Genomic DNA, 27,773 nt, shown 5'->3' with positions numbered 1-27,773 from the left:
ATGAAAAATGAAATAAATGAAAAAAGCCCTCTATTTATACAAAAATAGAAAAATCAGCCCGATGGACTTATACGGACCCCCCTTATACGGACCGTATAAAGTTAAACGGGCCATATAAGTGGTCGTATAACTCCCAGTTGTACGAAACTTTCTCTCGTTGATTCGTTCGACTTCCAATCCTCATGGGATCTTCTTGGAACTTACATAATACTTCATTAACCATACAATAGGCTCTATAGCAGCCTCTGACGACATCACGAAATAAATATTAGCTCAATCATAGCGAAAACCTTCCCGAACACGACTTATATTTCACTCCCTTCAACGAACTACATTTCACATATTCGTATGACTTCAAAATCTTATGGTATGCAACTTAAATTATATAATACTTCCCTTAATCTCGTGAGGATTTCATAATCACCTTAAGCTCATATTAGCCTATCCACTCGGCAATAAGTCCAAAAATTTCTGAGGTGTAACACCTCAGTTTTAGTTTCAGCTCTTATCATGTTATTTCATATGCCACGTTTATTTCATTCAGTTACTTTACATACCAGTACATTTAATGTGTTGACGTCCCCTTTCTATTGCCCGGCGGCCTGCATTTCACGATGCAGGTACGAACTTACAGGACGACGGATCTACTCTATTGGATCATCTACGTATTAGCTTTGGTGAGCCCCATATTCTTCGGTGTTTAGTCATTATTTACTTTTATGATAGATATGCATTTAAGGTATGCTGGGGGCCTTGTCCCAGTAAGTATGTTTAGCAGTTCAGACTCATGTTAGAGGTTTCATAGAGTAGACAGTTATGCTATGTCAGATGTTCAGAGTCGTATAGCCATCTTTGGCTCATTATCTATGACAATCCATAGTCATGTTTTTAAACAAGTATTTTATTTGATATTTATGATATCCCATGTTTAGGCTCATCATGTTTTTATGTCATTTTTCGCTCATGTTATGCCTCATGATGATTGAGAAGCCCGTGGTTCGCTAGGTCCACGTACGATGCAGCGAGTGCCGTGTTATGTTCAGGCCATGGTTCGGGATGTGACAAATCTTGGTATCAGAGCCTAGGTTCAAGTGTCTTAGGAAGTTTATAAAATCGCATCCAGTAGGGTTGCTTTTATATGTGTGTGTGCGCCACACGTATAAACAGTTGACCACCAAGACATTTAGGATTGTCTTATTTTTTTCCGACTCTAGATCGTGCAGTAGAGTTATGGTATCAGAAATCACTCGAACTCGTGCGTTGTTCCCCGTTCTACCCAATACGCCTCGTCTCAATGGATGAGGAAGACGTGAAACTAGTGATTATCGATGTGTTAGTTTCAGATAGAGTCATCAGGAATTATTCTAACTCGTGCGTATTGCATTCTTTCAGAAAATGTCTACTAAGAGAAAGGCAATTTCGAGCCCGAGGGCTGCCACTGATGTGACCCTAGAGGCGGACTCTCAGACTCTAGGAGTTCTAATTATTCAGTTCTGCGACTGTAGGTCATCAGGACCTGCTTCATTTACCACTAATGTCCCAGCTAAGACCAATGTGAGAAAGAGGGGTTTTCATAATCCTATTTGCAGCAAGTGTAATTAGAGACATCAAGAGGTGTGCCACTATGGCACCCGTAGATATTTTGGGTGTGGCCGGCAAGGTCACTGTCTGAAATATTGCCCACATGTGAAATAGGGTAACAAAGGTTTTTCGCACCCCATTTGCAATAGGTGTAGCAAAAGACATGCAGGAGTGTGTTGGATGGGTTTGGGTGTGTGTTATAATTGTGGTCTTCGAGACCATTTCCAGAGAGAGTGCCCTTCAGTCAGGTATAGTAGTAACACCAAGGGTGGTGGTGCAATTCATTCCCCCATACCAGTGGTAGCCAATTCAACAACACCTTTCGCAGCCTGTAGAACTCGTGCACTAGATGACCAAAGCACAGATAGGAGTGAAGTATTAGGATCAAGTGGGGATCAAACACATTATCATGATATGGCAGGTCACCAGGACTCTGAGGTGCCGCCACATGTGTCATAGGTATGCCAATAATTTTCCCTCCTTGTCACATATGAGATATTATGGCCTAGATCTATTATGTCTTATGTGGTTATTGTGCAGTTGAAAGTTCAAAGTAGAGTTTTTTTGTTATTTTTCCTTCAAGGATGTAGACAGACTTTAGGGTGACAATGTACATGGCTACAAGGAGGTAGTGATGTGATAGACCAGAAGGTATAATCAGATGATATTGAGTCTCTTGGTGTAGCCCTGACTTGTTTATGTGGGTTAGGCCGAACTAGAGGGCGTATTGTTAGTAAGTTTCCATAAGAACATTATATTTGATGGGTGATGGAGAAGGTAGGTAAGGAAATAAAAAGACAAGTTTTATGGGATAGTCTTAGAGACAGAGCGAAATTTAGAGGAAATTAGCAGAACCATTAGATGACCACTTTTCGCTAACTCGAGCGATCCACAGGCTTTAAATGTCAGCTTTTGAACTAAGGGGGAGATCGTACGATAAGGTGCCGATATAGATTATGCGTTTCGTAGTTGATGGGCATCAGAGGATTATATCAGAGGATCACAGTTTCATGTAGCTAAGATAAAGTGTGTAGAATTCATCTTTTGTCATGCCTTTGAGATCAAGTATTAGGTAAGTATGTTATGAGATCAAGTTCTAGGGCGAATAGGGGGTTTAAGAGTGTAACGTTTCCAATTCCAAAATAATCATGCACTATGTAGTACCAATGCCTAGACATACTCTACGCATGCCTAGCATACCTATATCATGCCCTTGTAGAGTTTTACACTCCACGTTTAAGATACAGGAATTAAGACTCCGTACGATAGTAAACTATGTAAGGAAAGATTCTTTCATGTTTCGCACATCAGGTTGTACTCATGTCCAAGGTTAAAGGCCACATTCATGTCCCGCGTATCTTTCGTGCTTTTATATCCATGACCACGTTCTAGCTTCTAAGTGCTTTCCGAATATGATGTTAATTTTGATAATGACCTAGGAGAAGGTAGCATAATAGTTTAAAGACTAAGAATCCTTTGGAATGCACACCTAGTCCTTGAACAAGAGAAGAATGCCTTAGGCAAATGATTTATTTCGACTCCAAAGATATGTTACCTACGTTCTCACGTACTCGTACCCACGACCTACTTCTTTGAGCATCCACCTGAAGAAATAGCATAGCAGTGGGGTTGGTAGGTAATGATAAGAGTAAGTCAAGATGGATGTCCTACCCACAATTCTATATGGTTTGTACTTATGTTCCTCTGGCTAATGTTTTCAACCATCTCATAACTTGACACAAAGGATTCCTTTTTCTTACCCCTGAGTACCTCTGCCCTGCTCATGTCCAGAGCGACTTTATACTCATAGCTTAGGTGCTTGATAAACGAAGTATTCGTGCCTATAATTCATTCTTTCATGAGCCGTATTTTATAACGGAGGTGTCGACTCGTAGTGATAAGAACTAACTATATTGAACCATGTACCATTCTGTAAGTATATCTAAGTTCCAAAGGTGATACCTTATTTGTGCCCTATGTCCCTAACTCAAGTGTGAAGCCTACAAATTGTACTCCATGCAAGTCAGATTTATGCCCTAGTCTTACTTCAATGCTTATAAACTCATGTCCAAACGCCATGGTAAGCAGCTTTGATGTACTTATGTAAATGTCAAGTTGCTCATGTCCCCATGCCCCATGTCATGATATTCATGTTTTATGCTATATTAATCACGCTTCCATGTACACATGTTTCATGTTACGTCCTTCATGTTCGATGTACCCATGTGACGTCTATGTTCTAAGACAAAGTGTCTCATATGATTTATATGAATGATTCCTTTCCCTCAATTCTTTATGATCCGCTCACGATAATAAGCAGGGTGAGCCAAGGTATTCATAGCTACGTTTCAGAGCAAACAAGGTAAGGTTCGAAGTAAGGTATGTTTCAATTTTAAAAGGAAAAGACACCCTGTAGCACTTATCTCAGGAGTATTCCACTAAGATTCGACGTATTCATGTCATGCCTACTCTAGAGCTTTATGCTATATGATAGAATCTATTTTTGTTATATAACTCATGTCTATCTCATTCACACAAAGTTGCTCCTTCATTCAAGGCCCAAGTCATACTTGATGTGCTGGGAATTTTGGCACATCCAATGCTTTTTAACTCTAAGTTTTACTCGTTTTCGAGCAAGTTTGTGTTAGTTTGATGTGTTTTGTGTGTTGTGCAGGTATTTCGAAGTTAGAATGCTCGGAAAGCAAAAAAATGAGGAAAAGATACAATCTGTTCTGATAAGCATAAGGACGGACCGTCAACATGCTCGACGGCCCGTCAAGTTGCCTCGTCGATAAGTTCCTGCGAAGTGATAATTCATCATATCATCATCAGATCATCGACTTGCACCGTAGACATGATTGACGGTTCGTCGAAGTGGTTCGACGGTAGATTTCCTGCAGAGTGATAACAGTATACTCAGATCGTCGAGTTGGTCGTCGAGCATGTCGACGACTGTGGAAGTGCAAAGATGACCCGTCGAAGTGCAAGCTGAGATGGAACAGGACTGGGATTGATTATTCTGAGTTTTGACTTGTATAAATACCTGTTTAGGTTTTATTTTTCAGACATCTGGAGTTTTAGACTTATAGTAATTACTTCTGAGTTGCTATTGCTTTTGAAGATTTCCAGAAAATTACATTCATTACTTTCAAGTTTTATTCGTAAGTTCAATACAATAATTCATTTAAGCAATCTTTAATCTTTTATTGTTTTCTTGTTGCCATGAGTAGCTAAACACCTTTACTAAGGTTGTGAACCCAAGGATCGGTGTTTTGTGATTGGGGATCGTGAATGATATACGCATAATGGATTGTTAGGGTTTATTTGTTCTTCATATTCATCATATAGTTAGTGGTTGCAAACATTAGATCATGGCATAAACCTTAGTTTATTTGGGAAAATAGCTAGGGTTAGGTAAGAACAAATAAAACGAACTCAGGACTTTAAACCCTGTTTAATAAATTCACTTAGGAATAAGAGGAATTTACTTGACATAATTAACCGTTCTTCATGCATACTTTCTTACCTTTGGAAAATGCATAGAAAGAAATAATCTTTTCTTATTGGGAAATAGTTTAGATTCACATAGAGGTTAAGTGCATCCATACAAATAGTCCATTAGAAGTATATCAAGATCGAGACCCATGACCATACACTTTATCTGACGGGGACACAAGCTTGGTTCTTTTTACCCATATATTTACAACTTTAAATTTTCAGTCACTTTAAATTAGTCCACAAATCAAATCAACTATAAAACCCTTTTCTGGAATACACCAGGACCGCAAGATTAGTACAATACTTGTTTAGTAAACTTTTCACACCATATTCTCTGTGGGATTCGATACCAACCTTGTAGGGTTACTATATTTGACAACGTCCGCGTTATATCATTAATAGGTGTAATTTGAGCGTATCAAATTTTAGCGCCGCTGCCGGGGATCGAACCCGGGTCACCCGCGTGACAGGCAGGAATACTAGGTTGGGGGTGTTTATGTGCCGGGGGTTAATTGCCACAACCACTGTAGACAGCTTTGCTTTGTGATATCGAGACATTTGTAGATTGAGTCTGTTAGTTAGACTTGCTTGAGGACAAGCAAAGACTTTAAGTTGGGGGTGTTGATGTGCCGGGAATTTTGGCACATCCAATGCTTTTTAACTGTAAAGTTTTACTTGTTTTTGAGCAAGTTTGTGTTAGTTTGATGTATTTTGTGTGTTGTGCGTGTATTTCAAAGTTAGAATTCTCGGAAGCGAAAAAAACGACGAAAAGATACAACGCTCGATAACATAAGGACGGACCGTCATTAACATGCTTGACTACCGTCAAGTTGCCTCGTCAATAAGTTCCTGCGAAGTAACAATTCATCATATCATCATCAGATCGTCGACTTGCACCGTCGACATGATCGACAGTCCGTTGAAGTGCTTCGACGGTGGAGTTCCTGCAGAGTGATAAAAGTATACTCAGATCGTCGAGTTGGTCATCGAGCATGTCGACGACCGTCGAAGTGCAAAGACAACCCGTCGAAGTGCAAGCCGAGATGGAACAGGACTGAGATTGATTATTTCGGGTTTTGACTTGTATAAATACCTTCAGACATCTGGAGTTTTAGACTTATAGTAATTACTTCTGAGTTGCTATTGCTTTTGAAGATTTCCAGACAATTACATTCATTACATTCAAGTTTTATTTGTACGTTCAATACAATAATTCAATTATGCAATCTTCAATCTTTTATTGTTTTCTTGTTGCCATGAGTAGCTAAACACCTTTACTAAGGTTGTGAACCCAAGGATGGGTGTTTTGTGATTGGGGATCGCGAACGATATACGCATAATGGATTGTTAGGATTTATTTGTTCTTCGTATTCATCATATAGTTAGTGGTTGCAAACATTAGCTCACGCCATAAACCTTAGTTTATTTGGGAAAATAGCTAGGGTTAGGTAAGAACAAATAACAAGAATTCAGGGCTTTAAACCCTGTTTAATAAATTCACTTAGGAATAAGAGGAATTTACTTGGCATAATTAACCATTATTCATGCATACTTTCTTATCTTTGGAAAAAGCATAGAAAGAAATAATCTTTTCTTATTGGGAAATAGTTTAGATTCACATAGAGGTTAAGTGCATCCATACAAATAGTCCATTAGATGTATATCAAGATCGAGACCCATGACCATACACTTTATCTGACGGGGACACAACCTTGGTTCTTTTTACCCATATATTTACAACTTTAAATTTTTAGTCACTTTAAATTAGTCCACAAACCAAATCAACTATAAAACCCTTTTCTGAAATACACCAGGACCGCAAGATTAGTACAATACTTGTTTAGTAAACTTTTCACACCATATTCTCTGTGGTTTCGACACCAACATTGTTGGGTTACTATATTTGACAACGTCCGCGTTATACCATTAATAGGTGTAATTTGAGCGTATCAAATTTTAGCGCCGCTGCCGGGGATCGAACCCGGGTCACCCGCGTGACAGGCAGGAATACTAGGTTGGGGGTGTTTATGTGCGGGGGTTAATTGGTTACAACCATCGTAGATGCCTTTGCTTTGTGATATCGAGACATTTGTAGATTGAGTCTGTTAGTTAGACTTGCTTGAGGACAAGCAAAGACTTTAAGTTGGGGGTGTTGATGTGCCGGGAATTTTGGCACATCCAATGCTTTTTAACTGTAAAGTTTTACTTGTTTTTGAGCAAGTTTGTGTGAGTTTGATGTATTTTGTGTGTTGTGCAGGTATTTCGAAGTTAGAATGCTCGGAAAGCGAAAAAACGACGAAAAGATACAATCTGTTCTGATAAGCATAAGGACGGACCGTCAACATGCTTGACGGCCCGTCAAGTTGCCTCGTCAATAAGTTCCTGCGAAGTAACAATTCATCATATCATCATCAGATCGTCGACTTGCACCGTCGATATGATCGACGGTCCGTCGAAGTGCTTTGGCGGTGGAGTTCCTGCAGAGTGATAAAAGTTTACTCAGATCGTCGAGTTGGTCGTCGAGCATGTCGACGACCGTCGAAGTGCAAAGACGACCCGTCGAAGTGCAAGCCGAGATGGAACAGGACTGGGATTGATTATTCTGAGTTTTGACTTGTATAAATACCTTCAGACATCTGGAGTTTTTGACTTTTAGTAATTACTTCTGAGTTGTTATTGCTTTTGAAGATTTCTAGGCAATTACATTCATTACTTTCAAGTTTTATTCATAAGTTCAATATAATAATTCAATTATGCAATCTTCAATCTTTTATTGTTTTCTTGTTGCCATGAGTAGCTAAAACCTTTACTAAGGTTGTGAACCCAAGGATGGGTGTTTTGTGATTGGGGATCGTGAACGATATACGCATAATGGATTGTTAGGGTTTATTTGTTCTTCGTATTCATCATATAGTTAGTGGTTGCAAACATTAGCTCACGCTATAAACCTTAGTTTATTTGGGAAAATAGCTAGGGTTAGGGAAGAACAAATAACAAGAACTCAGGGCTTTAAACCCTGTTTAATAAATTCACTTAGGAATAAGAGGAATTTACTTGGTATAATTAACCATTCTTCATGCATACTTTCTTATCTTTGGTAAAAGCATAGAAAGAAATAATCTTTTCTTATTGGGAAATAGTTTAGATTCACACAAAGAGGTTAAGTGCATCCATACAAACAAATTCATTAGAAGTATATCAAGATCGAGACCCATGACCATACACTTTATCTGAAGGGGACATAACCTTGGTTCTTTTTATCCATATATTTACAACTTTAAATTTTCACTCACTTTAAATTAGTCCACAAACCAAATCAACAATAAAACCCTTTTCTGGAATCTACCAGGACTGCAAGATTAGTACAATACTTGTTTAGTAAACTTTTCACACCATATTCTCTGTGGGATTAGACCCCAACCTTGTTGGGTTACTATATTTGGCAACGTCCGCGTTATACCATTAATAGGTGTAATTTGAGCGTATCAAATTTTGGCGCCACTGTCGGGGAATACGGTTTTGAAATTACTAAATAGTATTTACTCTTCTTAAAGTCTTTGTCATATTCGAGCACACCTCGTTTGCTACCTTGTAAACCAGGTGATCATGGCCAACAACGAACTTTCAGTCGAGAATGTTTTTGCTGATAAACTAGAAGCAGATGAAGACTTTGCATCTGCAATCGTTCATCCGAGGGTGAATGCTACTACTATCAACTTTGACAATTCCTCTATCATATGCTCAAACAAGAGGGATACTTTCGGAAACGCAATCGTTTGACCCTCACCAACATATAACAAACTTTCTAGATGTGCTCTCGCATATCCAACGGGGTATGACTCAAGAAGCAGTCCGGCCGAAACTCTTCAAATATTCGTTAGCCGGAGAAGCAAGAAAATGGTTCACAAAGCTGCCCCGGAACTCTATTGCTACATGGGAAGAGATGGTCAGAGTTTTTCTCAGGAAGTGGTGCCCCCCGAGTAATAGGGCTGAAATTCGTGATTAGATTTACGAATTCAAACAACGTAATGGGGAATAACTTTTTGAAGCTTGGGAGAGGTACAAGGAATATTTGGATAGGAGTCCAAACCATGGTTTTTTAATATATTTTGAAAGAGAAGTTTTACAGAGGTTTGGATCCCATGACCCAAGCAATAGCTACAATGCCGCGCTACGGTGTTTCATGAATAAGTCCTATGCTACTATTACTGATATACTTAACCGATTGACTACCCACAGCCAAGCATAGAATTCAAGTAACTCTGATGGACTATTACTGGGAACACCGTTGATTCAAAACATTGTGAAAGATAGCCAGGAAATGCAGCAGACATTGGCACAATTGGCCACGAATCTCTCTTTACTGACAAAGAGGCTTGATGAGAGAGAAGCGAAGAAGGTGAACGTATGTGAAGATATCGCAGGCATGCCGCCTGGAATGTACCAAGTCCCAGAGGGTTCGTATCAAGAGGGCCCCCTCCAAAAGTTGAGAATGTTCAGTATGCAGATTACATAGCGGGCGGGGAGATTCCTGTGCCAATTCGTAGATACTGGCGACCCCAACAAGGGCAGGGGTCGTATAATCAAGGGAACTATAACAACAACCAAGGAAACTACAACAACAACTATAGTGGACCGAACCAAGGGAGATACAACAACAACAACAGTAATTTTGGGAACAGAAATTCTAACCCTTACATTCCACCAAAAGGGCAATCCAATGATCAAGGTAGTTCGAGGCTGGAGTCAATGCTTGAAAAAGTGTTGGCGAGTCAGACAAACACTGAAAAGACATTATCTGGACTATCAGAGATGGTGGTCTCTCATTCAGCAGCTATTCAGAATCTTGAGTAGCAGATACGTGATCTTTCCAGAGAGCAGCACCCTGCTTGAAAAAAAGGGCTTCCTGGTGATACTATTCCAAACTCGAAGAATGGTGGGGGAGTGGAACGTACTTTTGCTATTAGCACAAGGAGTGGTAAAATACTTCAAGGTGCTGACAAGAATGTGGTTGATCTAGAGCCTATTATTGAGGAAGAAGAGGTGCGTTCTGAAGTGCCTATTATTGATGAGGAAGTCCGAGGTAAAGAAAAAGTTGCTGATATTCCGTGTTTTTGGTGCTGATATAGGGAAACACACGATAAAAGGGGCTCTTCGCCCTTTGACTCAGATGTACAAAGCAAATCCTCCCTTTTCTCAGAGGTTGGCAAAGAAGAATGATGATGCCAAGTGTCAGAAGTTCCATGATCAATTGAAGCAATTAACAGTAAATTTTTCATTCTTAGATACTGTCAAAGAGATGCCCGGATTTGCTAAGTTTGTGAAAGACCTGCTTACAAAGAAAAGGTTTGTTCAACATGAGACAGTGAATTTAACTCATCGAGTGAGTTCAATTATTGCTTCCACCATAATTCAGAAAAAGGGAGACCCAGGGCGTTCACCATTCCGTGCAATATTGCTTACGCATTCGCCCATGCTCGTGGTGATAATGAGGTGAGTATTAACTTGATGCCCCTTGCTATTTTCAAACAACTGGATTGGGGACTCTAGATCGACTTTATGCGATTACGTATGGCGTACGCATCTATCAAAAAAAGACAATTGGAGTTATAGATGATGTGTTGTCGCAAGTGGGTAAGTTCATCGTTCGCTAATTTCGTGATTCTGGATTGTGCGGTGGATAGAGATATTCCTATTATCTTGGGAAGACCGTTCCTTGCTATGGGAAGAGCGCTTATGGATTCTGAAAAGAATGAAATTAAGTTTCGAGTGAATGATGAAGAAGTAACTTTCCAAGCAAGCAAGGGGTTGGTGTTTTTAAGTCATTATGAGAGTATCTTGGTTATTGATTCGTTTGATGGGATTGATGATGTCATGAACATAAAATAGAAGAAGAAAGTCCGGGAGAAGCTCTTGGCCGGCAGCTTCGATAAATTTTGATGCTTGTGATATGGAGGGCTACGTGGAAACTATAAACGTGCTTGAGGGTCGAGGTTCTTACACTTATCACCCAAGAAGACTTGATCTTGATCTTGCAAATAGAACTACTCCACCAGCTAAGCCTTCTATTATCGAGCCTCCAAAGCTTGAGCTCAAGCAGCTCCCCTCACATTTGAGGTATGAGTTCCTTGGTTCGAACAAGACATTGCCAGTAATTATTTCAGCATTATTGACTGAGGAACAAATTGAGCGTCTAGTGGAGATTTTGCGCGATTACAGACGTGCTATTGGTTGGACCATAGCAGACATTCGGGGTATTCCTTCTGGTATTTGTGAGCATAAAATTCAGCTAGAGGAGGACAGCAAGTCGAGTGTTGAGCATCAGCGGAGATTGAACTAGAACATGCAAGAGGTCGTGAAAAGAGAGATCATAAAGTGGTTAGATGCTGGGGTATTGTATCCGACTGCAGACAGCAAGTGGGTAAGTCCTGTTCAATGTGTACCAAAGAAAGGAGGTATCACTGTGGTGCCTAATGCAAAGAATGAGCTAATTCCCACTCGTACAGTTACTGGATGGTATGTTTACATGGACTATAGGAAGCTGAATACTGCCACTTGTAAAGACCATTTTCCCATGCCATTCATTGATCAGATGCTGGATAGGCTGGCTGGGAGGTCTTACTATTGCTTCCTAGATGGATACTCGGGCTATAATCAGATCAATATTGCCTTGGAAGATCAAGAGAAGATGACTTTTACTTGTCCGTATGGGACGTTTGCGTTCAGCCGAATGCCATTTGGGCTGTGTAATGCACCAGCCACGTTTCAGAGGTGCATGATGTCGATCTTTTCTGACATGGTAGAGGACTTCTTGGAGGTATTTATGGATGATTTCTCTGTGGTGGGTGATTCGTTTGATGATTGTCTTGACCATCTAGGTCAAGTGTTCAAAAGATGTGAGGAGACGAATCTCGTGCTGAATTGGGAGAAGTGCCACTTTATGGTGAAGGAAGGGATCATCCTCGGTCATAAATCTTTGAAAAGGGAATGGAGGTCGATCAAGCGAAGATAGATGTGATTGCGAAACTTCCTCCACCCATCTCAGTCAAAGGTGTCCGAAGTTTTTTAGGACATGCTGGGTTCTACAGGCGTTTCATCAAGGATTTCTCCAAGATTGCTAACCTGATGTGCAAGCTTCTTGAAAAAGAGGCTAAGTTTGTATTTGATGACAAGTGCTAAAAGGCGTTTGATGAATTGAAGGAGCGCCGCACTACTGCTCATATGATTGTTTCTCCGTATTGGTCATTACCTTTTGAACTGATGTGTGATGCTAGTGGGTTTGCAATAGGTGCTGTGCTTGGTCAGAGGCACAACAAAATTATGCACCCGATCTACTAAGCTAGTAGGACACTTAATGCGGCGCAGATGAACTACACGGTGACCGGGCAAGAACTGCTTGCAATAGTTTATGCTTTTGAGAAGTTTCGGTCCTATTTGCTGGGGTCCAAGGTTATGGTGTACATTGACCATACTGCATTGAGGTATTTGATGGAAAAGAAGGAAGCTAAGCCACGACTGATTCGTTGGGTCCTTCTATTGCAAGAGTTTGATTTCGAAGTAAAAGATCGAAAAGGATCCGAAAATCAAGTCGCAGATCATCTCTCTAGGCTTGAAGAAACTGGGGTGCCAGCAGAAGAACTTGACATTGAAGATGCGTTTCTAGATGAGCAAGTTTTAGCGGTGTCTATGCAGGTGGCACCTTGGTTTGCCGATTTTGCTAACTACTTGGTGACTGGTGTCATTCCCGACGAGATAAAATCGTATCAGAAAAAGAAGTTTTTGCGGGATGTTCATCAGTACTATTGGGATGAACCATACTTATTCAGAACTTACGCTGATAACATTATTCGGCATTGTGTCCCAGAGAGTGAGGTATTGGAGATTCTGAAGGCTTGCGATGACTCTCCAGTTGGGGGACATCATAGTGGTACGAAGACTGCTGCAAAGGTCCTCGAATGTCGTTATTATTGGCCTACTCTCTTTCATGATGCTAATCAATGGTGCATTCTTGCAATCAGCGCCAAAGGCAGGGGAATATTGGTAGGAGGCAAGAGATGCCTATTAACTTTGTAATGGAAGTTGAAGTGTTTGATGTGTGGGGAATTGATTTTATGGGTCCTTTTGTAAGCTCTTGTGGCATGAAATACATCTTGGTGGCTGTTGATTATGTCTCCAAATGGGTAGTAGGTGGATTTACCTAATAATGAAGCCAAGAGTGTCATGGGATTCTTGAAAAAAAACATATTTACTCGTTTTGGTACCCCAAGGGCAATAATCAATGATGGTGGTTCTCACTTTTGCAACAAAGCCTTTTCATGGGATCGATGGAGAAGTATGGAGTGAAGCATAGGGTGGCAACCCCGTATCATCCTCAGACAAGCGGGCAAGTTGAAGTCTCTAATCGAGAGATAAAGAGTATTTTAGCAAAGACGGTGAATGCAAACAGAATTGATTGGGCCCGCAAGCTCGATGATGCTGCCTTCAAGACTCCGATTGGGACTTCACCCTTCAAGCTAGTTTTCAAAAAGGCATGTCACCTGCCAGTTGAACTTGAACATAAGGCCATGTGGGCCTTGAAGAAGCTGAGCATGAATTGGGAAGAAGTGACCAAAATCAGGTTGTTTCAGCTTAATGAGATGGATGAGTTCCACTATCAGGCATATGAAAGTATAGCGCTATACAAAGAGAGGATGAAGCAATATCATGACAAGAAAATCCTGAAGCGGGAATTCTACAAGGGTGACCCCGTCTTACTATTTATGTTATGCCCCGTATTTGTATACGACAGATTATTCGTAAGCTAATCGCGACAAGTTAAGGACAGGACTATTTTGGGATACGAGGTAGAGATTTTAACCTCCGATTTTGTTTTAATGCACAAGTTGCTTATAAATTTTATTTGGTATAGAAATATTATTAGAGATTGGGGATTAATTAACCATGATTAAATTATTAAGTGGGGATTAGTGATTAATTATGATTAATTAGCTTAATTAGACCACAAAGTGGGCCCCACAACACATGTGGCCGAATGGGATTGGTTGATGGAGGATAATGGGACACATGTCAAGGTTGGACATGTGTCACCATCATGTGTGCCATATAAATAGAAAAATGATGACAAGGAAATCATATTTCCATCTTCAACAAACAAGAAAACCTAAGAGCAGAGAGAGAGATTTCGCCATGGCTGGCCGAGATTGAGGTGGTGAGAAGTTGATCAAAAAAATATTTTTTCCAAGTAATTCAACTCATTAGAAAGTGTGTAATAACGTGGAGTTGAGTTTAGGGCAACAAGAACAAGAATAAATTCAAGGCACAAGTTGGAACCAAGTTGAGAAACCAAGTAAAAAGGTAAGGTTCAATCTTCTTTGAATGTGTGTGGATGATTTGAACGTATTGTGATGTGTAGATGTGTATAAAAATTGTGTATGTTGATGTTGAAAGCTGTCCAAGCCGTGTAATGTTTTAGGAGAAAATGGTGAATTGATTTTACTTGGTATTTGATTGTTGTTGTTATGGATTGTATGGTGAAAATTAAGGTTTAATGATTCAAGTTGAAGTTGTAGTTGTTTGTGGGCTGTTATAGGAGTTAATATGACGTTAATATAGTTTGTTGTAATTATGCAAATGATGTTGTCAACGTGTGGTTGTTGGTATAGTTCATGAAATTGAAAGAAAAAAACGTGTTGTTGTTATTCTTGTCGAGTTTGGAATTGCGGGTGGTATGGTATGTTAGTTGGGTTGTTTGAGATGTTGTGCGGATTGTCCAAAGCGTTCGCGAGTCTTGTTTGAATGGTCTCGGTTTAGCACTTAAACGCATGATCATTGGTGTTGGCTTGGTTGTAGGTGGTTGACTTGAATGTAAAGGAAATGTCGTCAATTATTTAGAAAGGAGTTACTAACGTTAGAATACGTTTTGAATTCCCTCGTAGCCTAATCGTAGTTCTTGAAATCTTAATATAGGATAAAGTACTATTGGGCAGCGTATACGGGTTGCGTTGTGAGTAAACGCTAAAGGTATGTAAAGCTATCCCTTCTTTCTTTTGGCATGTCTTAGATGTAAGTAAGATACGATATGAGCTTTGGGTAACTCTATTCATAAGTTCCGAACATGTTTATGATTCTTATTCACTTCTTGATATTAGAATTCTTAATATGATCGAGCTAGTGTCCTCGAGTCTTTTATATGATTGAATAGGAAATGATGCATAAAAGTTCCTATTTCTAAAGGATTCTATAATGAATAATGTCTATAACTTTTATAAGCTGACTCGGATTAACTTAATACATGTCTATCATCCCTGAGGCCCTATTTTGATATAGTTCATAATGATATTCAAAGAGTACTGAACATGACTGTCGTCCTAATACTCGAGCATTGATTAGTCTACTTATCTATTGAGTCTCAAAGGATGATTTATATGCATATGATTACTCACTACTCTGTTTGTGCATTCTGTTATTACATCTTTCACCGAGTCCCCCACTAGAGGGTCGGGTACGGTATATATATGTTATGGAGTATGCTGTGTTATGGAGTATAATGTGATACGGAGTTATGCTGTGATACGGAGTTATGCTGTGTTCTGGAGTATGCTGTGTTATGGCGCCAGAGACGGGGTGGCGACCATGTTCACCGAGTCCTATAATGGGCCGGATATGACATATGATATTGACATGCATGATTTGTGTTCAAAAGCAAGCATTTTGGTATTCTGGTTATTGTACTATTCTTCTGTACTTCTTATTTCAGTTATGATCCCATTTACTATATTCATGCTTTACATACTCAGTACATATTTCGTACTGACCCCCTTTCTTCGGGGGGCTGCGTTTCATGCCCGCAGGTACAGATGCTCGATTTGGTGACCCTTCAGCTTAAGATTTCTACTCAGCTGTCTTGGAGTGCTCCGTTGTTCCGGAGTCTAGACTTTTGATACAGATCTTTGATGTATACCTATATGTTTATTCAGGGGTACGGCGGGGCCCTGTCCCGTCATATACTACTGTTTTCACTCTTAGAGGTCTGTAGACATATGTGTGGGTTTGTTATATGACTTATGTTTTGAGACGTTCCCATTCGTAGTGGCAGCCTTGTCGGCTTGCGTTGATTTATATATATATATATATATGTTTTGGAAGCCATGTGTTATGGTATCCTCGTTGGCTTGTGTATGGTTGGGACGTTCCCCTATATTATAATAGCCTTGCCGGCTTATGTACGATGTTGTTTGTTGAAAGTTGTAACTCCTCAGAGACAAAGGTTATGATACGTCTATATATGCGGCGCTTTGAGACAACATCTTGCCTTTTACATATATGAGTTCCTTATTTTGCTAATTGTGAGCCGATTATAGTTAACATGTGTGTATACGAGTGTCCATTCGGGCACTAGTCATGGCCTACGGGGGTTGGGTCGTGACAAAAGTGGTATCAGAGCAGTTCATCCTCGGAGTGTCTACAGACCGTGTCTAGTAGAGTCTTGTTTATCGGTGTGTTGTGCACCACATCTATAAACAGGAAGCTACAGGACATTTAGGATGTTACCTTTCTTTCATATCTAAGATCGTGCGATAGAGCCAAGTCATAGGAAATGAGATTCTTTATACTAACCCTTGATTTCAGCTGAAGAACGACATCGACCGACGAAGGTGACTGACGATATTGGAAGTTACAAAGCACGCAGGTAAGTAAAGGTACGAAAGATATATGTCGGGTAAGGTATTTGAAAGTATGATTGAAATGTAAATTGAAGATTAAAGGGGAAAGTAAACAAGAAAGTGTAACAGGTGCAGTTTGAATTGGGCATACGAGGTATGTTCATCATTTTCATACTGTTATTGATACTGGGAGCCCCCGTGGTATATGATATATATATATATATATATATATATATATATATATATATATATATATATATATATATATATCGTTGGTATTTTCTCGCGTGCAAGGTGTTTGAGATGGTAAGAAATACAGAGGAAACTCTGCCAAATTTTTTCTAGAAATAAAAAGAGAATGAGATATAAGTTTGAAATATGTTTTGAAAGGTCGTGCCAATAGTAATGATAGGATTTGACTGAGTTGCGAGTATGGCTGACCTCGAGAAATAAGTTAATTGCTGAATTGATAATAATAGCAATTGGGAGGTCAATATCGATATGGTAAAAGGGAATTTGGAAAGGGCTAGTGATACTAAGAGATGATTTAGAAAAGGCTGGCAAATCTTGATAGAGTATTACATTAAGGCATCGATTGAATTGATAAGTAGGGATAAATTGTGACGAGTTATAATTAAAAGAAGTAATAGTGTGATTAAGACAAGAGTACAGAGGAAAAAAAAGAATTGTGACGGATGCGAATGTACTGATAGGACAGCTTGCGAGATATTAAGAATAAGACTGACCAGAAAAGGTAAAAGGTTAAGAAGTGTTACACTATGGGATTGAATACGAACAGGATATAATGTGAATACAATGAGGATCGTTATGGAAATAAGTAAAGCCTAGTGAGACGGTGGCCAAAGATATGACGTGGTCCGTGTGACTAGAATATAAAGGCAAGTGTGGAATGGAAAAGCGAGCTATAGAATGAATAAGAAGGAGTTATAAAGTTCCTCTATAGGGAAAGTTTCGAATAAAGACTACATGATAACGGAAATGATAGCGAGCACCCGAGAAGGAGGGGTGAATTGAAAGAAGGAAATAAGAAGAAAGTGAGATAACAGTGTAAGTAATAGGTCATGACGTTTATAGCCGAGAACACGAGTAATATAAGTGACGGAAGGGTGAAAAACCAAACTATAGAAAGGATGAGGAACGAGGTAGAACGAGTGATAGAAAATGACTGGTACGACATGAATAAATATGAATGAACGGAATATGTTTTAAAATGAGAAAAGGATTATGCGGAAGTAATGTGTTTCGAAGGATACAGGGGTAGTATAAGATTCCCTATGCCCAGAATAAAAGATAGACATAGACGGGAGAAATGATAAGGAAATTCTAAAAGAAGCACCCAAAATAGACGTCACTAATTAAGTACGAGTATGGAGTGAAAAGGGAATATATAGTTATGGATCTAAAGATGTGGTACGATGACAAGGTGATAAGATAAAGCCATCATTAAAGTAAAATTGAGATGACTTGAGTAAGTTAGAAGTCGGTACTGAGCACACAACAAGGGTAAAAGGGCATAAGGATAGAGGAGTACTACGCGTACACGACTTCACCTCTAAAATAGTGGAATCCTTAAAGGACAAAGACGGTAGGCTTGAGGAACAAATGGTGTATTACAAACTTATTAAAGGAAACAGACGATATAAATTGGGATAAAGATAATGTTACAAGAAGACTTTGGACACTTATCGCGAATATAAGTGCTTTCGCCTAATTGAGGTGGGAACGACTACAAGTACTAATTAATTATTGATTGGAGTAAGTGAAATGTGGCCTGAATGAGTTGCTACATTGGTTGCATTACTCGAGTACAGATTATCAGACGAGATTTTGTACTATATACAGAAAGGTTTTTCGTCGCTTTGTGATTCTGTTAAGGTTTCGTACGTGGATAATCAAGTTATACATTATAAGGAAAAGACATGGATAAGGTATAGTATACCAAGTGAATTAAAAAAAAAAAAGAGATCAGGTGAATTTGAAATTGGAAACAGTGACATAGAGCAGAATATAAATGGATAACGGTATAAGTACACCCTTAAGGGGGAAGCGGGTGCGAGGAATGCAAGTGTAAGATGGAGACAATTGACACTGCAATATATTTGATATGGATGCTTAAACTTTAAGAGAGATCTCTTGCTGAGACAAACTAGTAAGATCTAAAAGCCAGCAATAAATGGATAGAAGTCAGGATGGTAATGGAGACAGTGTTGAGAATTATTTGTAAAGGCCTTGAATGATATGCTATTAAAAAGTGGGTGCTTATAAGAAGAAAGAGTACGACAAGAGAATGGTAACGAGTAACTTAAGAGATATGATAAAGGATAGCAATGTTATATCGGATTCGAGGCTAAGATGTTAGCAATAGAGTTATTCGCCAATGATATTGCGACTTATGAGTAACAAAGGAGAAGGAATAGAAAATCTCCTATAGTAGGAAGCGAGAAGATCAAGGGTGAATAAAGAAAGGGAAAGGAGTACGACCAGATAGGCTACGAACGAGTTTTAGTATGGATGAGTTATGAAAAGCATAATGAACCAGGAGAAGGAAAGACTATGCCTGAGATTGGGTATATTTCATACAAGTTATACAAGAATAGTTATGCAAACTGCGAATATTTGTATGCTAAGAATGAGACCAAGTGAGTACTTGACAAAAAGAGTAAGGATTCAGTAATAATGATGCGATTGTGATATTTTGGATACATTAAGAAAAGATGTAAACATGGTTTAAGTTAAGTTACCGAGATAGAATTAATACTACGGGCAAATAGGACGTGGCCATGGTTGAGTCGAAAGTTCATCCCGATACTGATTGTAAGATAAGAGAAGAGAAGGCAAGGTAAAACATGAGGACTAGTGAGACGACGATAAGGTATTTCTTGGGTTAATTTGAGCACCTACACATATTCTTATAAAGATTGCAACATAATGTATGACAGGAAAGTTAAGAGCAAAAATATGAGTAAAGGGGCAATAGAAGAGTTTGAGTTAAAGATAAAGAAGTGACACGAGATAATGTGCCTAGAGTGGTACAAGTTGGGTTAAGAGAACTATAAGATGGTTTAAGCGAGATAATCAGAACTAGCTGGTTACCAGAAGATAGTGAATTTATGTGTCAGAATTATACCAGCTGATGATAGTTAAAGCACAGAGCGGCTATGTAAAGTCATTATATGAAGGAACTCCAGTGCTACTCGGTAGCCAACTCGAAGGGTTGAGATTAAAAGCTAAAGAGTAGAGTGACAGTTAAAGTCTTTTAAAGAAGTCGAGAAGTAATACATGAGGCTGAAGATCCCAGAATATGGACTTCATTACAGGCTTACCTCGCACTCCACGGAAGTATGACTCTATATGGGTTATTGTGGACAGGCTGACAGGACCAGCCAATTTTTCTTCCTGTCAGGACTACCTATTCAGCAGAGAACTATGCGAAGTTATATATCAAGGAGATAGTGAGACTTCATGAGGTTCCCACATCTATTAAAGCAGACAGAGGAGCTCAGTTTACAGCTAACTTCTGGAGAACATTCCAGGAAGGATTGGGGACACAGGTGAGTCTTAGTATAGCATTTCACCCTCAGACTGACGGACCGGCCGAGCGTACTATTCAGACGCTAGAAGATCTGTTGCGGGCCGGTGTTATTGATTTCAGAGGTAGCCGGGACGATCATTTACTACTTATCGAGTATGCTTATAATCATAGCTACTATTTTAGTACCAAGATGGCACCATGTGAGGCCTTATATGGCAGGAAGTGTAGATCATCTATTTAATGGTTCGATGTTGGTGAGACTGAGTTAATCGGCCTGGATATAATTTAGTAAGCCATTGATAAGGTAAAACTTATTCGGGAAAGGTTATTAGCAGCTCAGAGTCGACAGAAGTCATATGCAGATAATCGATGTCGACACTTAGAATTCCAGGTTGGTGATTGGGTATTCTTGAAGGTGTCACCCATGAAGGGTGTAATGAGATTCGGTAGGAAAGGGAAACTAAGCCCGAGATACATTGGGCCTTATCAGATTGTCCATAGAGTAGGCCAGATTGCCCACGAAGTAGACCTACCAGCTAATTTGGAATGGTGGTGGATTCAGCCTTCCACATGTCATGCTTTGCAAATGTATAGGCGATCTTTCCAAAGTATTTCCCATAGATGATACCCAGGTGATAGAGGAGTTATCCTACGAGGAGCCGCCTATAGTTATACTGGACCGTCAGGTGAGAAGGTTGCGTACTAAAGACGTGGCTTCCGTTAAAGTATTGTGGCGAAACAATAACAAGGAGGAGATAACTTGGGAAGCTGAAGAGGAGATGAAGAAGAAATATCCTCACTTGTTTCCTATGCCTACAGGTAACCTAAACTCTTAAATTGGTTATGTCGGTTGATAAATGAACTGTATGCGATAGTTACAAAAGAGACTCCCCCGAAGTGCTTATAAGACCTTATAAGACTAGTTTAACATTCGAGGACGAATGTTCTAAAGGGAGGAAGGATGTTATGCCCCGTATTTGTATACGACGGATTATTCGTAAGCTAATCGCGACAAGTTAAGGACAAGACTATTTTGGGATACGAGGTAGAGATTTTAACCTCCGATTTTGTTTTAATGCACAAGTTGCTTATAAATTTTATTTGGTATAGAAATATTATTAGAGATTGGGGATTAGTTAATCATGATTAAATTATTAAGTGGGGATTAGTGATTAATTATGATTAATTAGCTTAATTAGACCACAAAGTGGGCCCCACAACACATGTGGCCGAATGGGATTGGTTGATGGAGGATAATGGGACACATGTCAAGGTTGGACATGTGTCACCATCATGTGTGCCATATAAATAGAAAAATGATGACAAGGAAATCATATTTCCATCTTCAACAAACAAGAAAACCTAAGAGCTAGAGAGAGAGACTCTCGGCCATGGCTGGCCGAGATTGAGGTGGTGAGAAGTTGATCAAAAAATATTTTTTTCCAAGTAATTCAACTCATTAGAAAGTGTGTAATAACGTGGAGTTGAGTTTAGGGCAACAAGAACAAGAATAAATTCAAGGCACAAGTTGGAACCAAGTTGAGAAACCAAGTAAAAAAGGTAAGGTTCAATCTTCTTTTGAATGTGTTGTGGATGATTTGAGCGTATTGTGATGTGTAGATGTGTATAAAAATTGTGTATGTTGATGTTGGAAAGTTTGTCCAAGCCGTGTAGGGGTCGTTTTAGGAGAAAATGGTGAATTGATTTTACTTGGTATTTGATTGTTGTTGTTATGGATTGTATGGTGAAAATGAAGGTTTAATGATTCAAGTTGAAGTTGTAGTTGTTTGTGGGTTGTTATAGGAGTTAATATGACGTTAATATAGTTTGTTGTAATTATGCAAATGATGTTGTCAACGTGTGGTTGTTGGTATAGTTCATGAAATTGAAAGAAAATAATGTGTTGTTGTTATTCTTGTCGAGTTTGGAATTGCGGGTGGTATGGTATGTTGGTTGGGTTGTTTGAGATGTTGTGCGGATTGTCCGAAGCGTTCTCGAGTCTTGTTTGAATGGTCTCGGGTTAGCACTTAAACGCATGATCATTGGTGTTGGCTTGATTGTAGGTGGTTGACTTAAATGTAAAGGAAATGTCGTCAATTATTTAGAAAGGAGTTACTAACGTTAGAATACGTTTTGAATTCCCTCGTAGCCTAATCGTAGTTCTTGACATCTTAATATAGGATAAAGTACTATTGGGCAGCGTATACGGGTTGCGTTGCGAGTAAACACTAAAGCTATGTAAAGCTATCCCTTCTTTCTTTTGGCATGTCCTAGATGTAAGTAAGATACGATATGAGCTTTGGGGTAACTCTATTCATAAGTTTCGAGCATGTTTATGATTCTTATTCACTTCTTGATATTAGAATTCTTAATATAGTCGAGCTATTGTCCTCGAGTCTTTTATATGATTGAATAGGAAATGATGCATAAAAGTTCCTATTTCTAAAGGATTCTATAATGAATAATGTCTATAACTTTTATAAGCTGACTCGGATTAACTTAATACATGTCTATCATCCCTGAGGCCCTATTTTGATATAGTTCATAATGATATTCAAAGAATACTGAACATGACTATCGTCCTAATACTCGAGCGTTGATTAGTCTACTTATCTATTGAGTCTCAAAAGATGATTTATATGCATATGATTACTCACTACTCTGTTTGTGCATTATGTTATTACATCTTTCACCGAGTCCCTTACTAGAGGGCCGGGTACGGTATATATATGTTATGGAGTATATTTGTGTTATGGAGTATCTTTGTGATACGGAGTTATCTTTGTGATACGGAGTCATCCGTGATACGGAGTTATGTCGTGTTCTAGAGTATCTTTGTGTTATGGCGCCGAGACCGGGTGGCGACCATGTTCACCGAGTCCTATAATGGGCCGGATATGACATATGATATTGACATGCATGATTTGTGTTCAAAAGCAAGCATTTTGGTATTCTGGTTATTGTACTATTCTTCTGTACTTCTTATTTCAGTTATGATCCCGTTTACTGTATTTCATGTTTTACATACTCAGTACATATTTCGTACTGACCCCCTTTCTTCGAGGGGCTGCGTTTCATGCCCACAGGTACAAATGCTCGATTTGGTGACCCTTCAGCTTAAGATTTCTACTCAGTTGTCTTGGAGTGCTCCGTTGTTCCGGAGTCTAGACTTTTGATACAGATCTTTGATGTATACGTATATATTTATTCAGGGGTACGGCGGGGCCCTGTCCCGTCATATACTACTGTTGTCACTCTTAGAGGTCTGTAGACATATGTATGGGTTTGTTAGATGACTTATGTTTTGAGACGTTCCCATTCGTAGTGGCAGCCTTGTCGGCTTGCGTAGATTTATATATATATATATATATATATATATGTTTTTGAAGCCATGTGTTATGGTAGCCTTGTTGGCTCGTGTATGGTTGGGACGTTCCCCTATATTATAATAGCCTTGCCGGCTTATGTACGATGTTGTCTGTTGAAAGTTGTAACTCCTCAGGAGACAGGTTGCTATGATACGTCTATATATGCGACAGTTTTGAGACAACATCTTGCCTTTTACATATATGAGTTCCTTATTTTGCTAATTGTGAGCTGATTATGGTTAACAGGTGTATACGAGTGTCCAGCTCAGGCACTAGTCACGGCCTACGAGGTTGGGTCGTGACAATTTAATTCTAGATTGAAGCTGCTTCCGGGCAAATTAAAATCACGGTGGTCAGGTCCCTTTGAAGTGGTAAGTGTCTCACCCCATGGAGCTATTGAATTGAAGTCCGAAGACGGAACTCGGACGTTTAAGGCGAACGGGTAGATGGTGAAACACTACCATGGTACGATTGACGGAGATAGGATTGTGGATCAATATCGGTTGAAGCACCTTGGGACGAATCTTTGAAGCGGTGAGTCCCGATCAAGAGTAAACTGATAACACCGTCGTCTTTGCGACATTAAATTAAGCACTTCTTGGGAGGCAACCCAAGTTTAAAATTCTGTAATTTTGTTTTTGTAGGTTTTAGATTTTTTTTTTACAGGTGTCGAGAGCGCGGGAACTGAAACTCGAAAAAACCAGCAAAGTTACACCAGAGCATAAAGACGGGCCGTCGACGTGTTGACGGACCGTCAATGTGCAATGACGGTATGCAGAGCTGAGATTCTGAGGCTTAGAAATTGCTCATCTGCAGGTAAGTAAATCGACGAGCATATCGACGGACCGTCGACACGTTCGACGACGCCGTCGAAATGCTCGTCAACAGGTATGCTCTGTCCTTACATTTTTTGGTCGTAAAAACGCTTTGACGAGTCGTCGACATGTCGACGACTCGTCCAAACACTTCGAAAAAAATAATAATAGGGCAAACAGTTGGCGCTTAAAAAGAGTTAAAAGGGCAGAGGCGTTTAAAAGTTTTCAGTTACTCCCACGAACTCCCTCCATAACTTCCCATTATTTCCTCCATCAATCCCCATAATTTCATCCATAAATCACTCCCATTACAATCCCACAACCCTTCACTCTCACCACCACTGAAAATCAAACCACCTCTGCCCTAAATTACGAATTGGCTCTGGTTTTTTTTCTTCGCTGTTTTAGCCAAGTTTTCTTCAAGGTTTCCTTGCATAATCAGGTATGGTGCATATTTTGACCCTTTCTTGGTTGAAATGCTGGTGTTTCTTCAAAAATTGCTAAACAAAAGGCCTAGGGTTCCTAAATTAATTGAAATTTTTGGGTATGGGACCTAGGCTGTATTTGATGGTATTGAAATAAGTCGGGTGTATTTTTAATGAGGAGACTTGGGTGATATATGTGCTATGAATACTAAGGGTAGAAATCATGACTTAGGGTTTGTATTTGTTGAATGAAATCTATGTTGAATTGGGAAAAGTGTGAAATTGTGGATGGGGGAGGGGAATTTGGTACGATTGCTATTAAATGGACTCGTGGGGACGAGATATCATGCCCCCATTGAGTCGGCGGGCATTTTGATCAACTTGTTGGTTCATTATGCCCGCCAATGGTCCGAAAAGGAAAATCCAATTCTTTGTTGAAACTTGATGCTTAAGGAGCGAAGTCTGAGTAACTCCAACGGGTCGGAGGGTATTTCGATTAAAAACCTTGGTTTGATATCGTTATACCCACTAAATAAAACCCGAATAAGTGCCTAGAGTCAAAAATTAGGGTGAAGTCTGAGTAACCCGAAACCCCAAAACCGCAAATGTGCCTAATAATGAAAACTTGGTTCTCTGATTGAGTGAAGTGGAAAATGCAAAGCCGAAACAAATGTTTGATGTCTGTTGACTGTTGGTTGCTGCTGCAGGGCCGTAAACATGTCGACGGTACCATCGACAGGTCGATGAACCGTCTTTGTACAAAGACGGTCCCATCGAGCTGTTTGACGGTCTGTCGACAGGTTCGACGGCCCGTCAAAGCACATCGACGGTCTGCAGACTGAGACATCAGAGAACTGAAGCAATTTTTTTTTCCAGAAACTAACTGTTTAGATTTCACTTGTACGGATTAACTAGATTGTGGTTTTTGCTGATTACAGGTATGGCGCCACCCAAGTTGACAACCACCCGAGGGGGTGGTTCGAGGCAAACGTAAAAAGTAACAGGTCGAAGGAGGCCCGGTGGCCAACCCACACTGAGAGACGAGCGGTCGAATGATGAGCCTGAGGTTATGCCCGTGAAGAAGACCAGGGCTGGTCCTCCACTGTGAAACAAGCAGGTCACAGTACCGGCTCCTACACCTCCCAGTTTCTCCTAGTCTGACGAGGAGAAATCATCTTCATCTGGGTCCGGTGATGGATCCGAGGAGGAGGGATCGGAGAGGTTGCGTACGGAGATGCCTCGCACTGGCGCGAGCACGATCTGCGAGGTACGCGCTCGGTCCTCTCGAGCACATTCTAGATCCCAGCCCCGTCAAAGCTCACAGCCGGGTGATAATGAGGCTGATACTGATACTGACATCGAGGCAGCTAGGGGTCGGGAACTAAGAAGCAAGAGGCTCGAGGATCATTTCTTGTTGAGGGTACCAGGCAACTGTATGAATATGGCATTGAATTGAAACCTAATGACACTCAGCATGAGAACCGCACCATAAATGAGGAGCGCCAGATCAGTTTTGAGGGGCTAGAGATCTTACCCAGGGCCAGGGAGCTCATTCGCCACTATCAGTTAGAGTTCATGCGAACGTCGCCTGGGGAGTATTGCCCGATCTTAGTTCGTGAGATATATGCTCAATATGGGGCTTTGATCAGAAAAGTTAGAAAGAAGCGCCAGAAATTGAGGGAGATACCGCCACTGAGCGAGGTTGAGATTAGAGGGGTGAGTGTTCATAGATCTGCCCAGGCTAGCAATAGAGTATATTTCGGTGATAACTACACCGCCCCGAGGCAGACGATTGAGCTTGAAGATAAATTGCGGAGGTGTAAGGAGCAGTCCGCCAGGGACTGGGTGTCTACAGTGGTTGGTCACCCAACCAAGAGGGCCGAGTGTACTAATTTGTAGAATCGAATAAAGAAGCAGTGGTTGACTCTAGAGGGAAAGTTTTGGTGGAGCGTGGTCCAGTTGCAACTTCTTCACACTCAGGCCGATAATGCTCTTACGGTTGACAGGCAGGTTGTTGTAGCCACATTGATGTCCAGATACCCGATTGATTTCGGGGCGTTGGCTAGTACGGAGATACAGTTGAGGGCTTCCCAGCCCAACACTTCCCTAAAATTTTCATGCCTGATTACAGAGCTTGTTCGGAGGTCACACGTGCGGTGTATAGATGATATTGACCACCGGATTATAGCTTCGTCAGTTTATTCGATAGAAAAGAGCAAGAATGAGGCCGTTGATGAGAGCCAAGGGGAAGCGGATGGGTTCCCAGTGGCACTTGGAGGGGTACCCCTACCGCGCGGCGCTGTTCATCACTGGGCCGCGGGTGACTCTGTACTCGGAGTTACCCGCCATGCTGCTACCCCTATTATGGGGGAGCGCGTCCGGGCTGCGGATTCTAAGACTCCGGCTGCTGATGTTGGTGATGATTCCGTAGAGACTCAGACTGCTATTCCTGACCCACAGACTTCGGCTCCACTGCCTCCGAGTTCGGTCCACGGCCCGGCGAGTCCGGGCACGGCACGGGGGAGTCTTGCTAGAGTTGATCCATATGCCTTCTCAATGGACAACTTTAGGAAATTTACAAAACAGGCGGCTACAGCTAACCAACAGTCAAAGATCATAGTAAACCAGCTGGATGCTTATGTGAGGACGAGAGTGGAGGAGACATTAGATCCTGTGAGGATGACACTGTCCGCGCGGTTGGATGGATTTGAGTTGAGATTGACTTCATTGGAGATGGCTCGCCCAACAACCTCCACAGATGCTTTGAGGGCAGAGTTAGAGCAGCTTAAGGCTGATGTTGCACTATTGAAGGCCCGTGATCCGAGCCTAGTAGTAGCACCACCGTCTGTTGTGAAGGATATTGAGGAGGA

The 27,773-nt window shown here is 40.4% G+C and overlaps 1 protein-coding gene across 1 annotated transcript; it reads left to right on the top strand.

Moving 5' to 3' along the window:
• The first annotated feature begins 13,403 nt into the window (after positions 1 to 13,403).
• LOC132038028 (uncharacterized) lies at positions 13,404 to 24,388 on the top strand. Its single transcript, XM_059428752.1, has 2 exons — positions 13,404 to 13,746; positions 24,330 to 24,388. The coding sequence occupies exons 1-2, from the start codon at positions 13,404 to 13,406 to the stop codon at positions 24,386 to 24,388; spliced, it is 402 nt and encodes a 133-aa protein (XP_059284735.1).
• The last annotated feature ends 3,385 nt before the right edge of the window (positions 24,389 to 27,773 follow it).

The sequence above is a fragment of the Lycium ferocissimum genome, chromosome 11 (genome assembly GCF_029784015.1).
Source record: "Lycium ferocissimum isolate CSIRO_LF1 chromosome 11, AGI_CSIRO_Lferr_CH_V1, whole genome shotgun sequence".
NCBI classification, from domain to species: domain Eukaryota; kingdom Viridiplantae; phylum Streptophyta; class Magnoliopsida; order Solanales; family Solanaceae; genus Lycium; species Lycium ferocissimum.
This window is presented reverse-complemented; position numbering and strand designations above follow the sequence as displayed.